This window comes from Callorhinchus milii, unplaced genomic scaffold, assembly GCF_018977255.1.
Source record: "Callorhinchus milii isolate IMCB2004 unplaced genomic scaffold, IMCB_Cmil_1.0 Scaffold2, whole genome shotgun sequence".
Classification (NCBI taxonomy): domain Eukaryota; kingdom Metazoa; phylum Chordata; class Chondrichthyes; order Chimaeriformes; family Callorhinchidae; genus Callorhinchus; species Callorhinchus milii.
This window is the reverse complement of record NW_024704743.1, coordinates 67,748,184-67,766,960: the sequence shown is the minus strand read 5'-3', so window position 1 is coordinate 67,766,960 and position 18,777 is coordinate 67,748,184. Positions and strand designations below refer to the sequence as shown.

General features: G+C 39.7%; 1 protein-coding gene across 2 annotated transcripts in view; it reads left to right on the top strand.

The window, feature by feature from the left end:
* The window catches only part of LOC103187001 (contactin associated protein 2), an 855,622-nt gene that overhangs the window by 280,197 nt on the left and 556,648 nt on the right, over positions 1 to 18,777 (top strand). For both annotated transcript variants that reach the window (XM_042331730.1, XM_042331729.1), the window contains exon 2: positions 11,623 to 11,733. In XM_042331730.1, coding sequence (XP_042187664.1) covers positions 11,623 to 11,733 — 111 coding nt within the window. The remainder of the gene's footprint in view (positions 1 to 11,622; positions 11,734 to 18,777) is intronic.

The window sequence follows — 18,777 nt, the reverse complement described above, 5'->3', positions numbered from 1 at the left end:
CTAATAACATTATTTTAGTTACTCCCAGGTAACCATTCTTTCCTAATTAATATGATGATCATTTTCACAAATTTTACATCACTCCATTTTACCATGTGAGCTGCTGTACTAGGCTTTAGGTATCAAAGCTGCTTCAGCCTCAAGCTATGATTCAGGATCTGAAATTGGATGTTCCTAGGGACTTGTCAAAAATGTTCAACTCGTGGAACGAGCAAATGATGCGGTAAAATGAAATAGTTTGGAGACCTAACATTATCGGAGACAGCATTAAGTAATTTGTACAATTTCGTATGAAACTGGCTTCCACAATTGAAGCTTTTGCCACACTAAAACTGAAGGTTCACATTGTTTTGGATCAGCCTGATTCATGTGGAAACCCATCTCTGTACTTGAAAGAATCTAAACCAGACATGCCACCTTAACCTAGAAATTTCCCAATGTCTGGAATAAAATGTGCACTCTACCCTTGGAGAGACATTCCCTGCTTACATAATTCCAGAAAGTATTAGGTGCAGTTTGACAAGGCTTGGGGACCTCTCAGTACTTTGGGATACTGCTGGAGTTTAACCACTAAAACTGCATAGCTTGCCATTGAAAGCAGAATCTGGGAAGCTTCTCCTTGCTTATCCAGCTAAAACCTATTTGTCCCTCACGTACACACTTTTATCTGCATCATCTCTCTTCCACTCGCCATAAAAGGGACCATCACAGTGATTATCGCTTAAAAAGCAGAATATTTTTGTGATTGTAAAATAGGAAATTTCATCATGAACATGAAAGAAAAATGACTATTCTTTCTTTCAAAATGACTATTCTTTCTTTCAGTCTGTCTCTTTCCTCTCTATCTGCCATTTCTGAATGAATAAATATGGGACAGATACATGGAGAATGGGGTACAAAGATAGGGAAGGTCATAGATCGGAAGAAAATTACTTGACATTTCATTAAGACTGTCTCAAAGGGATTTAATTAAAGCCATGGTAGGATAATCATCAATATTATAGTCTCAATATTTAATTACAATCCTACAGTGAAATCACCACCAGCACGTAAAAGTACAATCATTTCCTACATGACAATTTGATGCCAGAATCATTTTTAGAGTGGTGAGAGCAGATGGTGTAGACTTGAACTGCAGGCTAGGACTATTCTTCAATCAGGCAAAATGGAGCTGTGCGTACATGTATCTATTATTATGAAGCACTTTGGGATATCTTCCAAATCGGAAAGGCACTATACCAAATGTAAGGATTATTATTATACATAAAATATAGGAACACGAGGAGGTTATTCAACCCATTGAATCCATTCCTCCACCAGTTGGTTATATCAAGGTGATTCTTTTAACTCCACTTCCCACCTTTTCTCCCTGTTCTTTTAATATCATTAGTTCCCAAATATCCATTTGCAATCTGTTGATGAAGTGCATTCCACATGAAAAATAATTTGCAAAGCTTAGTGAATCTCTGGTGTGGCCACATTTTTAGCTGTGACCTTTTCCTTTTAATTACCTGAGAGGGAATAGTTTTCATTTTCCAGTATTTGTTGCTGGAGGTTTCAACAAGTGAAACTAAAATCTGAAATGTCTTATTGGAATAAAAGGCAAGGCATGACCTGTGAACTGTGTGTGCTGTGACCAGAGGAAGGCTACAGGTCCTGTATGTCATCTGTGTTCCTTAACAGCTGTCAGATTTTCATCAAATATCAGAGCAAAATCCAAACTCTTTGTGGTAAATCACCTCAGTCATACTTTAGTCACAGATCTGAAGACAAACTAGCTGCAGGCATTTTTAATGTTTTCCTGTGAAACACATTTGTTATATGGGGAAGATCATAAGAAATATTGTCTCGTACCTTTGTGAATTATGAATGGCTCAGTGGAATCAAAAGGAGGATGTTTAATACAAGATAGCCTCTCAAAAAAGTAGATCAGTATGGCAAGAGTTGGTTTTCGTTTTCTATCAGTTTATAGAACCATAAAAAGTTACAGGACAGAAGACTATTCGGCCTATTGTGTGTATACTGGTGCTTTGAAAGAGCAATCCATTCAGACCCATTTTGGTTTACTTTTTTGCTTTTTCCCCATACCTCTGAACTTGCTCCTTTCTACAAAACAATACAATTTACATTTATATAGCAAAGCAACACTGCCGGCTGGGCACCTGAGTTGGAAAGGGTGGGAGCTGCAGAGGGTGGCAAATGAAGATGGTAGGAAGGGTAAAGATGGTAGAATCTCATTTTAGATTACTATCTGGTTCCCTTTTGAAAGCTAATACGATTCAGCCTCAATCATTCCAACTGACAGGGCAGTCTGCATACCATCAACTCTGTATAAAACAAATCCTTCTACCCTCCTCTTTGCTCACTTGCTAACCAATAGAAAATGTTGAGTACTTCCAAGATAGAGCGCAGTTGCAGAGTGAAGCTTTCTGCCTAGCCCCAGAAATGTGCCTTAATCTCACAGCCCAAGGCGTTCCCCACTTGAGAAGGATAATCCTGGCATGAATTTCTGCGCTAACCACCTTTTTGACCTTTGTGTGTGTGATTGCCAATTTGCTTCTCATATGTGCCAGATGGTGAGCAGTTCAATGCTGTGGGTTCATGTCCGCTGGGAACTGAGTGAAACTATCGTGATTTATGCCATGTAAACGCCAGAGAGAAGGTTTTCTTCTTATCAGCCTGATATGAATTCAAAACTGGGTACCAGAAGTGAAATAATAGTGTCTTAACCCACTGCAATTCTACTACTGGTATTTTTGATGTATGACAAGGGATGGTTGTGAACCTTTCCTAAGGCTATGTAACAGAAAAGGTCAGATTACATTTTAAATCACGAAGGTGAAATGTAACTAGCTTGTAAATGTCATCTGACCCGTACAGAGTTAGCTGAAACCTATGGAGGTGTTACTGCTTTCGACTGGAGCTCCTAATACTGTATAATGTTGATTTTTTATGGCGGTCTTACCTGAAGAAATGAATGCAAAGGGAAGAAGGTTGACGAAACCAGCTTTGTACTAGATCTACATCATAGTAATAAAACATCTCGTAATAAGAAGGCATCGTGTCATGGTTTATCAAACATGTAAAAATATTTACTATGAGGCATATATGACGAGACTTACTTGGTGATTAGAATTGATTCTCTTTCTACATATTTTATCTGACAATGACTTAACTGTATCAAGAAAGGAAATAAGGGATAATAATAATAATAAGATAAAAATTATGTCCTCCATCTAAAAGTGTTGTAGGAACTGGAGATGTGGCCAAGCTGTGAGTGTGCATCAAAATAGAGCAATGAATGATGAGCAGTGGTGAAAAGAAACCCGTAGGATAAATCACGTATGTGCCTTCTTTTCTGAAGTGATTTAGCTTGTCATCTAACATGCTACTGAAATCAATTATGGGAATGACAACAAATAGCTGAGTCTACTTGATAAGGAAACAATTAAGGAAAGGAAGACATAAATAGCAGTAGAAAGGAAAGGGAATTTCATCGTTTTAACTTTAAAATGTTTTTCTTTATTCTGAGAGAAAGAGAGTTCAGATTAATGGGACCAGTCACTGAGACAGGCCTCAATTACTACTCCAGTTCATCTTGTAGTCTTATGCCACTGGTCTCTTACAGTCAATCCTCTTTCGAGGACAAGCAACAGCATATTCTTGTTGTTGAGCCAGCTCCAAGGTGACATGTTGGGACTGAGTCAACTCTCTGTGGCGATCTTTGTAATCCAATTCTTGAGCCAGGCATGTCCGCAGTACTCCAAGGTACAGCTAATAACAGACCGACTGCCTAACTCATCAGCAAGACTTAGAGGGGCAGACTGGTCACTGGGATAGCAATGTATGCCACTGTTAAGTCCCCAATCACTCCGCCTCGCCCCCTCCTTAGCCTCCTTCAAGTTCCGCCTCAAAAGCCTCCCCTTCAACCATGCTATCGGTCACCCCCCTTCCCCTCCCCTCCCTTCTCCCTCCCTGATCCCAGCTCGGGTCTGAAATGCTGTGCACTGTCCGGCGCCTTGGGACATCTTCCTGACGTGAAAGGCGCTATACAAATGTAATCTTGTTGTTCTTGTTGTTAATATAACAATCTTTGCATTTGATTTAGCAGCTTATCACATCTTCGAGACGTCTCAAAGCGCTTATAATAGACTTTACAGTATTTTGTGGGCAAAACATGGCAGCCAATTGCGCACAACAGTTTCCACAAATAGCCGTGGATTGAGTGATCAATTTATTATTTTTTTTAAGTAATTGTTAACCTAGGAAAAGCGATCCGAGAATCAACTAACGACCGGGTTCTTACTTACTGCTAGATAAACAGAGGCGTGTGGAGTAAGGAAACTTGTCCAATGTTTCACTCTGCTGAGAATTGAACCCAGCTCCTTTTGCTTGCAAGGAGAGTGCTCCAACCACTGAGCTACAGGAATCCACTACAAATTGGCTGCACATTAAATCCTGTTAAGGGCGTCAAGACATGTTAATGATGTGATAATGTGCTGGATAAAATGTAAGGGTTATTATACCTATCCTAGTTTTGCACAGAATATATGCACGTTAGCTTCTCCCTATTTACCCTGTCAAAGCCCCTTATAATTTTACACAAATAATAAAGGAAGCAGTTAACAAAACTTTCCTGCTCTAATTTCACACTACTTTCCACGTGTATTTCACTGCACTCATCTTGAGCTTCTCTACAATTGTACATTGTGACTTTTGCAATTTCTGGATATGCTGTATAATGGAAATGCAGAACATAATCTCAGATGAGCTGACTATTTTTACATGAATCCAAAGGGATTCAAAAGGGAAAGTTAATTTGTAGATCATGTAAACCTGTTGCTGATATTCTGCAGATGAAATTAGTATACTTGGAAAGAGCTTTGAAGTAATTCAGTGCAACCAGGGAGTTTAATGATGTGGGTTGGACTGAGTGTTTTTACAAAACTGTGCATTGAACGGAAAAAAACTAATTTGTAGTTGAATGGTAAAGCAATGATATGGTCCTGCTGCCGGCAGTGCAAATACGAAGCAGTCAATGCCAGGGACGAGGGGAGGCCGATCAGCAGACATTTGGGTATCTGTTGTTCTGAATGTTAGTCAAGCAGCTTTGCTGATTGTCTGTATTACAATGCAGTGCTTCAGAAGGGCTCATGTGCCAGATGATCAGCAAAGCCCAAAACTCCAGGGTGGATTACGATGTGAATTCCAGTGGCAGAGGGAGAGAGCAGGTGAATCATTTAGGAAACCTGTTATAATATCTGATTTTATGGCGTAGAATCTTTTTTTCCTCCTACAGTTTCTCCATTTCCCTTCCTCCCGTTAATTTATCCCGTGTCCTCTATTGCAATTTCTATTAGTATGACTAAATTCAAGATTCTTGTTCTCACTTTCAAATCAGCGCATGGCCTCACCCCACCCTACACTCCTGCAACTCTGTGATCTCCTACAACTCTATCACACCGGTGGGTAAGCTTTCAGCCATTCTCCCCACCACCACTCAGATAACTCCACCATTATCGATCTGCTTTGATAACTCCATTATGGACTCAGCTGCTAGCCTTTGAGATGTCCTCCCAACATGAAAGTGTTGCATTCCACCTATATGTGGAAATTGACAAATATTAGATATGCACAACACTTTCTTAATCGTGGTAGTATTGAGTAATGAACAAGTATTGTTACATAAAATGACAAAATCCTGCCAAACACAAAGTTTAAGAGTGGCAATATTTTACATAAGCTCCAATTGCTTGATGACACATAATAAGCTTGAAATACTGTACTTTCCCACGATATAACGTTGATTTAATTTACTATCAATAATTCTTGTTGCATTTGCTGGAATCAATTGGTAGTGAACTTGAAAGGGCCTTTCGATGTTCGAAGCAAAGTTCCAGTGCTGCATGACACTCAACTGTTTATGGTGAAATCCAGTCGCAGCATGATTCTTCTGGCCTGTCACATACTTCAACTGACCCTTTCATGCAGGCAGCATGTACCTCAGTCAGAAACTTCAGACACAAAGTGCAGATCAAGCTATGCTACATCAGATTGTATACGTAAATCAATAAATGGATTGTGGTGCTTTTCCCACTCATTGTAAAAGAGGCCAAAAATAGGTATTTAGAAAACAAATGTTATGGTTAATGAGCTGTAGAGATGTACCATTGCTTCTGATTAGAAGAAATACACCATTAGCTAATAATAATCTTTGCATTTGATATTAATAATAATAATCCTTGCATTTGATATAGCGCTTTTCACGTCGGGAGGACGTCCCAAAGCGCTTCACAGAACACACTGTAAAGTGAATTGACTGTATATTTGTGGGCGAACGCGGCAGCCAATTGCGCACAGCAATGTCCCACAAACAGTCGTAGATTGAAAATGACCAATTTATTATTGTTTTTGGTTTTGGAGGGATTATTATTAGGCTCTGTGTGGAGTAAGGAAACTTGCCCAAGGTTTCGCCCTCTGCCTGGAATTGAACTCAGGTCTCTTGCTTGCAAAGCGAGTGCTCTAACCACTGAGCTACAGGACTCCACGATTGCGCCTTATCACATCATGACATCCCAAACCACTTTCCAGGATATACTGTGGATGAATGCGACAGACAATTAGCACACAGCAATGTCTCACAAACAGTCTTGGAGTAAATTACCATTATTATTTGGGGGATTTGTTGGCCAGGATCCTGGAAGAAACTCTCTTCTCTAATGACAAGCTCCAGAAATAGGTTATCAATAAGAATGCCCGCAAAGCACACGTTTTATGGGCATAAAGTATTTCATTTTCATTGTTTAGGACTTTTCCAAAAATGTCATTACATGTATAATATAGCACAATGTACAGGGATAGGGATTCTTCCTAATTAGCTCCTGTTAACCCTGCAAGCCAAAGCCCCAATGGATAAGATGGTCCTAGCTGGATAATCAGCAGAGAGTTTGACAGACAGTGTACTTATAACTAGTTAAACTCGGGCAATACCTGAACACACTTCTGGGTACTTTAGCCCTGGCTCTTACTGATCTGCATTCAACGCTTTCTCAAACTAGGTAGGCAAGGTGCAACCCTTCGGAAGAGAGTGTGTATTCCATTCCAGGCACAAAACAATTTTTTCATATAGGTGAAATACTTATGAGGACATTCAATCTGGTTTGAATACTCATAAGCATGGTGATGGGTATCCACGTGTGTCAGATTCCCAGCCTACTAAAAAAAAGCTGAATATAAGTTCCACAGTGCCAATTTACCAAATTCCTCTGAACTCAACAACAAATTACATTGAATAGCGCTTTTCAACTCATCTATTGTTGGAGAAAATGTTAATTTACAAAGCTTGAATTCTAGCCCAGCAATCTTCTCTGTCAGAGTTGGTTGCTGTACAAAGGGCTTTCCTTGTCCTTTAGAAGCAGTTGACGGATGGCTTAAAAAAGTTCCTTCCTGGTCAAAAGTGAAGCTTGCCAAATTGTGAGGTGAACAAATTGATTAAAAGGAAGCATACTGACAAATGGCTTTCAATCTGTCAAGTATTTCTGCTGCTTAATTGTATTGTTTACGTTGAAAAGATATTTAATTCCACTTTGGCTTAATTGGCGTATTTTTGCGGAGCTGGTAACGAGAATCATCTATCAGGCTGCTACTCTCTCATTACCCACAGAGATTGCTCATGTCCCTTTGTTGACTGAATAAAGCACTCATAGAAAAGACAGTAAACTTTTATTACTCCTGACTTTATATTGTAATTACTGTACATCCTTTTATGAGCTTCAAGAATGATTTTATTACATTGTAAAATGTAGTTTATTGCACAATACACAATTCGCACAGCATTCAGCTGCTACAAGCATTTATCTTAACACCTTAGACAACTCTTATTTCAAACTGAACAGCACCAAATTAAAACCTCCTACAGCATTTTTTTCTGAGAGTTTATGACATTTTGCTGAATAATTTAACGTTTGTTAAACGTATTTTTTCCCCACCATCTGCATAACCTTTTCCCAGTCCCTGGCAGCTGCTCACTTCAAATAATCCATTCTTCCCATAGTCATTTTAGATTTGTTCAGCCATTCCTATTACCTCAGTGCAACACATAAAACACTTGATCCATCTCCTAAGAAAATGCATTTGAATTATACATTAGAATGACCTAAATTTGCCTACTATGATCTCTCAAAACTCTGCCTCGCTTAGAGGAATCTGTGCTGCTGCATTTACTTCCCTTGTATTTATATGTATTCAGCATGTGAAACATGATTTACTACCATTTAAAAATATATGAACTGCTTCTTTACTATTCTACGTGTTTCTTTAGCCTCACATGTGAGAGTTATATCAGATGAATTTTCTCACTTGCCTTTTTTTGAGATTGCCCGTAGATACCACTGGGTCATCTTGGCTCAGTTGGTATCACTCTCGCTTCTGAGTCAAAAATGTGTATAATTGTCAGGATTCTAAGGGATACTTGACTGGATCAGCTTGTTATTATGTTGCCTACATGAATGAGTTTGATTTAAAGCACACAGTAAACTTTGCTGTTGTGTAGCTCTCATCCAAAAGTGCAATACGAAGTGATGGTTCTAGTTGCTTCAAGTATATTGTTTTGAACCTTTTGTAATTTTGTTTCTGAGCATTTTGATTTGTTTCTGAGAATTTTACTTGGCTGCTGGTTTAAGTGAAGATTATCTTCAAATGTATTTATTATGAATTATAAATGTGTTGTTATGCAAAGGACTAAACAATTGAGTTATAACTGTCTGGGCAGTGGTTTGTGGTTTGTATCAGGAAGGATGGATGTGGGAGCATCAGGCAAATTAGCCCTTGCTCGCGTCACTTTGTGAGATGAGGATGTAGACTGTTTTATGCCCCTGAGTTATCATCAATAAATTTGCAGAGTGAACAGTAAAGAGAAGTTGCTGTTAGTCTATTTGGCATATTTGTGGTGTCGAATTCAAGATCCTCATCCTCACCTACAAGGCCATTCAGGGCCTTGCTCCCTCCTACCTCTCCGACCTACTAACCCCCGACCTACCTGCCCATACCTTCCGTTCCTCTGGCTCCGGTCTGCTCCACATCCCCCACCCCAACCGCCCTACCATCTGTGGCCGGGGCTTCAGCCTCTCAGCCCCTAGGCTCTGGAACTCTATCCCCCAGTGCCTTCGCCGCCTCCTCCCTTTCCTCCTTCAAGGCCAGTCTCAAGACCTTCCTCTTTGACCGTGCCTTCAGCTCTCCTCTCGACTCTCTACCCCCTCCTCGCTCCCTCCCTTCCCTCCCCTCACCCTGACCATTTCCCCACTGCTCGGGTCCTGACCCAACTGTCCAGCGCCTTGGGACGTCCTCCCGACGTGAAAGGCGCTCAATAAATGGAATCTTGTTGTTGTTGTTATTGTCTGCTAGATGAAGGTGTTTGTAGATGAATTTGTGCTCTTCTGGGAGTGAGCTGCCATTTTGGGGCAGAAATGGCTAAAAGTTAAAAGTTGTTTTGAATGGACCAAGGTGTAAACCAATGGATTTGTGACTGAACTTCCTTTAGTCCCATTTCTTCCATCTATCCTGTACAGTACTTGCTAAACCCCTTCACTTTCTCTTTGTTTGATCTGGCCTTTTGATCTGAAAAAAACATTCTATTTAGTTTAAGTTTGGTAGGTTGTTTTCATGCCACTAAACATAGTGACTTTCAGGCAACTGTCTGTGTCTCAGTATTTCTCAGTGTGTTCTCCCATAGTCTCAGCTAGCAGAGTACTGGACCTAGAACAAAAAGGCCCAGAGTCTGAATCCCAATGGTCCATTCACTCTCCCCTTTTAGAAGGTTGATTTATAATGAATAAAAACAAGCTCTCAAGGGAGGAGTCAGCAAATCATGTCTACCTGGCTCTGAACTACAGATAGATAGTCCTAGGTGAACAAGCACCATTCTACGTGGTTATGATTCTATAATTCAAGGCCTTTCAGTCTCATAGGGAAAATTCTGTATCAGTAAACTTTCATCCCCCAGATAAAAAAACACTTTAGATCGTTCATTGATGTCCACTATTCTGTTGTGACCTTCAGTCATCCATAGATTCTTGCCTCCCGCCGTAGTATTTGTTCATTTCAGTCAATACTTTCCCTGTAACCTTCTGTGCTATTCCCAACCAAATCCTAACCCAGTGCTTTATGGAAAGAGTTAATCAATGTAACATTTTCACTCCCTGACTGGGAATTCAACCGAAGCCATAGAGATGAAAGTGCCAAATCTTATTATCCTTGAGAAGCTGCCCACAGAGACTCAGCAGCATAACTGGGCAGTTCTATTCAGCCCATGAACATGGATTCGAATACTAAGCCCAGTGTCTACCATTGACAACCATAGGAGCAATAAGATAAGATGAGTGAATGCCCTCCCTAATGTGGGGATTCAAACTATAATTTGCAAATTAGAGATCGCTGTTTAATAATTCACTGGTAATTTACCAACTCAATTAGCAAATCTGCATTCTTCAGACCTGATTTATTTTGTTTTAAAACAAATTGAAACGTATTTTAAAATCTAGTTAATCATATTCAAACTGAATCAAATAATTTAAACCACCTTGAAAATATTAGTTTCACACACATAAAGGCACTATTGACTCTTATTCACACACAGCTGCAATCTTCTTGAATGTAAAATGCTAATGTGCATTATATTCTGCTGATTCTGTTGGTTATTTTCTCAGGTTTATCAAACTAGTACAGTGTTCAACACAAGGGGTATTAAATAAAAAGCAAAATACTGCAGATGCTGGAAATCTGAAATACAAACAGAAGTTGCTGGGAACAGGCAGCAGGTCAGGCAGCTTCTATGAGAGAGGAAAATGAGTTAACATTTATGTCTGCTCTCAGACCTGCTGAATTTTCCATTTCCGACAGAAGTCTATCTTTTTAGCACTCAGAGGTTCACACTTGCCACATCAGAGGCAATTTTATATCTATGCAGCTTTGTGCATTAGGTGTTAGGTTTAATGCCTCCACATTACTTTCTATAATCACTCTGATGGCAAGCACAGTGAAAAGATTCTGTTCCATAACTCAAGGCTGAATTTAAACCAGGGCCAAAGCAACAGGACACCGGTTTAACCTGTTGTAATACCACCTGTGAGCCTTTCCAAATGTATTTTGAGGATAATTTTTGAAGAGGATCTCTCATTTTTGTATAGGGTTCAGACATTTTGGATCTTTTGATCAATAGCATGCCTTTGACAAATGTGGGAAACTGTTTATACCTATTTTGAATCAGAAATGAAAGTTTTGGGGATGTTTTTAATGCTAATGTATTCAACCAAATTGGAAACATGTTGCCCGCTAGTATTGTTTTGAATTTTTAACCATTTGAAATTATCCTCAGTTATGTATAATGAGCAAAATAGACAGAAAAGATATAGAAATGTGTGTGCACAAATGCCTGTTAGGAAGTATTTTGTCATTCATGCAAAAGTGTGATTACATTGCACAAAATGTTTACTCTTGAGAAGTACTGAAATAATTATATCTGAAATGAATCAGTGAAAGCTTTGCTATTTGCTTTGCTTACATTGCTTTGCTATTTTGCCTCATTCTGTAAGATTGATGCTAAAGTGAACAATCTCTTTTTTTCAGAGAAATGCGATACACCACTGATTGTGACGCTTCCTCACCCCTCCTTCACAAGCTCCTCTGTGATGTCAAGCAGTTATGTACCTGGCTATGCTAAACTGAACAAGAGAGGAGGTAAGAACTTCCCAACTAGACCTCACTGATGCTTCACTTTATGTGTAAATCTCCTCCTTATTAGTGTACTAATATTGCTGCAAACTCAATGCTATAACAGTGTAGGCCTGAATTCCACCTAGTCTGTCGTAAAATATTAAGGTCTTGCAGAGTTTGGAAAAAATCTTCAATTCAGTTCTAATTTGGAAGCCAGTTTTCCACAATTTTAGCAAGATCTGGCTTTCAACTTAGGAATGAATTGAAGAATTTTCCACAATTCTGTGGGATCATAAATTTTAAGATAAAATGATAAGACTAGGTGGAATTTCCATTGTTTACCCCAATTTTAGAGCTTAAAAGATACTTTTCCCATTCAAGATGTTGTAAGTTATAATGAACATGAATTTTGATAGTATAGGTAACTGAATGTTTAGACTTAGTTTAAGCCTGACCTTTATACTGTGAGATCAAAATTCCAATGTGGGGTTTGAACTCAAAACCTTCGGACTCAGAAGCGAATGCTGCCAACTGAGGCAGGCTGATATGCACATAGAGGAAAATCACCATGGGAGCTATTCAAACTGAGCAACATGATGTTGGAACTAGCTACTGCCTTTTCATTGTTTGTGAAGAGTGTATTGTTCAGTATTACATTGTAATAATACAGAGTGTTATTTATACAGAAATGCATTGATATTAAATCTCTTGACGTCAGGCATAATTGGTTTTATGGATCAAAGCTTATTTTCTATGTTAGCTGTTTTTCCTTCTCAGGAGATTATTACAATTATTAATAAAGTAATAGATCAACATTAACGTCATTTTGGAAATGAGAGTGGATGTGAACCGGGCAAAGATTGCCAAACACTTATAGAGAAACAAAATAGAAAATACATTCTGATTCTATCAAATGCATTGTGAAAAAAACAACAAATTGCATTTATATAGTGCCTTTAATGTCAGGAGATTTTCCCTAGGTGCTGGACAGTGAAGGGTTTGCACCTGAGATGGAGGTTGGAATCAAGAGTGTTGGAGGGCAAGGGAGGATGGGGTGGGAAGATGACCGCAGGCAGGTTGAAGAGGAAAGTCTTAAGATGGGTCCTGAAGGAGGCAAGGGAGGGGGGGCAAGGCAGAGGGGCTCCGGGATGGAGTTCCAGGGGGTGGAACAGAAAGGCTGAAGGCTCGACTACTGATGGAGCAGGCCGGTGCCCACACCGAGCGCAAGGAGTGGACAGGTTGGTAAAGGTTTAGTGGGTGGCAGAGATAGGGTAGAGCTTTAAAGGTGAGAATGAGGATCTTGAACTAATCCTCCGGGGGATGGGGAGGCCGTGAAGCCGGGGATGGGGAGGCTGTGAAGCCGGGGGATGGGGAGCCCGTGAAGCTGGGGGATGTGGAGCCGGTGAAGCCAGGGGATGGGGAGCCGGTGAAGCCGGGCGAGGATGGTGGGTGATAGAGTTACGAAACTGAGTTCTGAAAAATCTGCAACTTGTGGAGGGAAGAGTTGGGAGGTCCGGTGAGCAGGGAAAATATATTGTGATCAACTTTGTGGTTCATATGATGTTAATCACATCTTGTGCAAGCAAACATTTTTCTTCCCCTACATAAGGTGGTGGGGAGGTATTTTCTCTTTCCAGGCAATTTGATGGGATAAATTTTATACAGGATGCAAAATTTGACCCATACAATAAGGAGGGTTGTATTATTTAAAGGAAATCATGAAGGAAGGGGAAAAAAGTATTCATGTGACAATGAGAAAAACATATTGCATCAGGAGAATTCCTGGATCATTCTATGTGATGTTGGGAAGAAATGCACAAGAAAAGGAAGACCCTGCTGTGATTGTTCCAAGGAACACAAATATCTGATCCATTTGGTTCCATTGGAAATAATCATAATCTTTGTGTTTGATATAGCTCCTAAAATATCAAACATCTCCCAGTGCTTCACGAAGTTTGTGAAACTTGTAGTGACTATGTATTTTGCAGCTAAACATGATTGCCAATTTGTGTACAGCAGTGACCCACAAATAGTCGTGAAGTGAATGATCCATTCTATCTGAAGGATTGTTGAACAGCAAACTGCAAGAAACTTCCTTCTCTTTTTTAAATAATGCCTTGGAATCTTTAAAGTCCACTTGAACAGACAGGATCTTGCACTAATGTTTCATCCAAAGCATTTCTGACAGTCCCGCACTCCTCCAGCACTGCACTGCAGTGTCAGGTTCCAGACTGGGAGCTTAAAGTCTTGACTTGTGTGGCCTGAACCCATACCCTGCTGACTCATAGGAGAAAGAGGTTGACAACCCATAAGGAAAGGCAGGAGAAAAATTGTAAGAAGGTCACTGACCTAAGCAAGAGAATGTTACAGTGGATGTTAATGCAAAACAAATGTATGCAAAGGTGATAATGCCACTAACTGGGGAATAAGGAAAGTCTATTAAATACATAAATATAAAATATCGGAGAATACTGGAAAAGAACCAGCCAACTTTTAAAAATATATCATAGAATCATAGAATTATACAGCACAGAAGGAGGCCGTTTGGCCCATTGTGTCTGTGCGGCTCCTTGAAAAGAGCTATCCAATTCAATCCCACGCCCCCACTCTCTCTCCATAGCCCTGAAAACTTGTTCTCTCCAAATAAGTATCTAAGTTATTAGATCATTATTTGGAAAGGTATCTGATTTGGATCAGATACCTCCCCAAATACATGTATCAGACACCTCCCCAGATACATTTGGATCATATATCTGATATATACATGATACATCATGCATACATGATACATGATTTGGGGAATTGTACCCTAGTTTGCTTGTCATTCCTAATAGGAAAACAAATCACCAGAGGCTGTTATAAGTGATCCAATAGGTTGTATCAGAGAAGAGGCAATTAATTCCTAGCTTGTATTGGTTTATGAAAGGCAAGATGTACCTAACCAATTTATAGGGATTTTTTGAGGATGGAACGGAATTAATGATGAGGGTAATGTGTTGGGTATTTTAAATCTTAACTTACTTTAGCCATTCCATAAGGTGTATCACAAGAGATTTGTGGCTAAAGTGAAAGTACTTGGGATAAAGGAGCATGTTGTAAATTGAAAAATAAATTGTCTAACTAATGGGAAATGAAGGCTGGTGAGGAATCGTGCTTGTTCTAATTAGATGTCAGTGACAGGGATCATTCCTGGAACTTGTCCCCTTTTATAGTGCAGTATCTATGAGCTATCTTGATGAAAGCAGAGTTGCTGAATTTACAAGTGATATCAGAATTTTGTGAGTTCATTCAATGCGATCAATGGATCAAACAAAGAATGTGTTGTGTCACGAAATAAAGTGAGTTAGGAAAACAAAAAGAGAGGATCAGAGGTTATACTGCAGTTATGCACAGAGACTTAAAACAAATAGAACTCCTTTCACTGGATCAGGGAAGGTTATACCATACAATGCAAATTATATTTATATAGTGCCTTTCACATGTGGAAGATATTTCAAAGTGCTTGACAATGGTGGCTAGGCGCTTTAACTGGAGGTGGGAGCTGAGGTGGGTGGGAGGGAAAATTGACTGAAAGCACGATAAAAGAGGTATATTTTGAAAAGGGTCTTGAATGAGGAGGGAGGGAACAAGTCTGTCAGACTCCAGGATCGAGTTCCAGAGATCATTCGAAAACTTGCAAGGGATATCAAAGCTAATAGTAAAAGTTTTTATAAATATATTAAGAGAAAAAGAATGGAAAAGGGGAATGTGGGCCCATTGAAGACCAGGTGAGACTATAATGAACAATAAGGAAATGGCAGGCTTGTTAAATAAATATTTTCCATCCATTTTCACAGTAGAGGAAGAAGACAAATTATCAGTGATACAAGGGAACCTAAAAATAAGTAAAAGAGAAGTGCTTTAATATACTTAATATTTTTTTTAAAAAATGGGACTTCCAAGACAGGCAAATCTCCAGGACCTGATAGATTCCATAACAGTATATTAAAATAGGGGAGGAAATTGTAGATGCATTAGTCATAATTTTCCACAGCCCTCCATATTCGTGAATTGTGCCCTTGGATTGGAAAATTACAAAAGTCACTCTGTTATTTTAGAAGGGAGGGAGAAACCAGGTAACTACAGACTTGTCGTCTTAACATCAATTGTGTGGAGGTTATTGAAATCTATCATCGGTATCAGAATGACAGAGCAGTTAGACAAGTGTGAGACGATCACAGAGAGTCGGCAAGGATTTGTGAAGGATAAGTCATGGCTGACAAATCCAGTTGAATTTTTTGAGGTATACACCAAACATGGTGTATATGGGAGTGACTATGGATGTCGTCTATACAGAAGATATTTGATAAAGTTCTGCACAAGCGAAGATTAGCAAAAATAAAAGTTAAAAATATATTATATATACATTACTTGGATGAAGGAATAGAGATTTGTATATCCAAATTTGCAGATGACACAAAGTTAGGAGGCAAGAAAAGTAAGTTATGTCCATGCAAAAAAAAATTTACAAAATAAAATTACATTTGTACAGCGCCTTTCACATTGAGATGATGTCCCAAAGCCCTGTGAGTGGAAATATGTAGATGAGAGCAGAAAGTTACCAAGCGATATTGACAGATTAAATGAGTGGCCAAAACTCTGGCAGAGGGAGTTCAATGTGGATACGTGTGAGGTCATCCACTATGGATCCAAGAATGACAAATCAGAATATTTCCTTAATGGTGAGAAACTAGGAACTATGGAGGAGCAAAGGGATTTGGGTGTCCATGTACACAAATCACTAAAAGCTACAAAAGGTAATCAAAAAGGCTAATGGGATGTTGGCCCTTATCTCAAGGGAGCTGGAATACAAAGATGAGGAAATAATGGTTCAGATGTACAGTCTTGGTCAGACCCTATTAGGAGTATTGTGATCAGTTTTGAACACTGTACCTCAGGAAGGATATATTGGCCCTGGGTGGGAAGTGTATAGTGTAGATTCACCAGAATGATACCAGGGTTAAAGGGTTAAATTATAAGGACAGGTTACATACACTTGGCTTGTATTCCCTTGAGTTTAAAAGGTTGAGGGGTGATCTAATTGAGGTGTGTAAAATGATAAAGGGATTCGATAGGGTAGCTCAGAATCCAGAACAAATGGGCATAATCTTAAAATTAGAGCGAGGCCATTTAGGAGTGAAATCAGAAAACACGTTTTTCTGCAAAGGGTAGTGGAAATCTGGAACTCTCTTCCCCAAAAGGTTGTGGATTCTGGATCAATTACAATTTTCAAGACTGAGGTGGATAGGTTTTTGTTAGGTAAGAGTATCAAGGGATATGGGGCAAAGGCTGGCAATTGGAGTTAAGGTATAACTATAATGGAGGAACAGGCTCAAGGAGCTGAATGGTTTACTCCTGTTCTTGTGTTCCTGGAGACAGGGGCAGAATGTTTAAAGCCTGCCTGCCGATGGTAGAAATACTGTACACTGTCCAACGCCTTGGGATGTCCTCCCGACGTGAAAGGCGCTATACAAATTTAATCTTGTTGTTGTTGTTGCAGAGCGAATAAGGTGGGTTACATAAAACAGGCCAGTATTCACTGAGTGAAGGGGGTAGCCTTTGTTAATCTAATAGAAATATTTTTTTTGTTACAATAATAGGCAGATCATTTCCAAGAAGGCCTAAACCGAGAATTATCACTGGTAGAAGAAAAGGGGAGCTAAGATTTTTTCCTTACTCAAAGGGTTGTTAGATTATAGAATGTTTTACCACAGATGACTCTTCAAGATAAGTCCATAATTGGATGAACGCTTGGAGAAAATTAACGTTAAAGGTTATGGCGAGGGTGTTCATAGGAATGAAATTAGAGTGGAGAGCTTCCAAAAGAAAGCTAGTAACAGAATAATAATAATAATAATCATACTTGCATTTATCATGTCGAAAGGACATCTGAAAGCGCTTCATGGGAATTACTATGAAATGAAGTGACTGTGTATTTGTAGGCATGTTAAAACATTTCTCCAATAATGTTCCTAGAGCGATTCTTAAAATGGTCTAATAATAGGTATATTAGCAATGCACTGGAGCTCTAGAACTGAAACACTGTGCATAAACAAGCAATTATACAATAAAAATTATTCTCCTTCTTGAAGCCCTGCAGTACAGATGTGGTGACCTGTTTCTTTTTGTTTATGTCGAATTGAATCGAAACAGAGTAGTATATACCATCAAGATCTTTTGAGCAGTTCGTTAGGTGATTTGTAATATCTTCCTGTGCTTAATAATAATAATCCTTGCATTTGATATAGCGCTTTTCACGTTGGGAGGACGTCCCAAAGCGCTTCACAGAACACACTGTAAAGTGAATTGACTGTATATTTGTGGGCGAACGCGGCAGCCAATTGCGCACAGCAATGTCCCACAAACAGTCGTAGATTGAAAATGACCAATTTATTATTGCTTTGTTTTGTTTTGGAGGGATTATTATTAGGCGTGTGGAGTAAGGAAACTTGCCCAAGGTTTCGCTCTGCCTGGAATTGAACTCAGGTCTCTCACTTGCAAAGCGAGTGCTCTGACCACTGAGCTACAGGACTCCACAATAATAAAATTGTTGTACATATGGTTAGTGCAGCAAAATGGAAAATGAATGCTCTCTCAGCAATGCATTCGACACCATCGACCATTCTATCCTCATCCACCGCTTTTCCTCTCACCTCAACCTCCACGGGGCTGTCTTTGATTGGTTCAGCTCGTACCTCTCACACCGCCTGCACTTCATCTCCTCAAACGGCTTCTCCTCTTGCCCTCGGACCATCTCGTGCGGTGTGCCTCAGGGCTCTGCCCTTGGACCCCTCCTCTTCAACATCTATATGGTGACATCACCTGCAGACATGGGGTCAACTTCCACATATATGCAGATGACACCCAACTCTACCTCTCTGCCTCCACCCTCGACTCCAGGACCACTGCTGTGCTAACAGAATGTCTGTCAGACATCAAGTCCTGGATGAGAGCTAACTTCCTTTAGTTGAACGTCAACCAGACCGAGGCTCTCCTGATTCGCTCCCGTCAGTGCCTCCTCACCTCAGG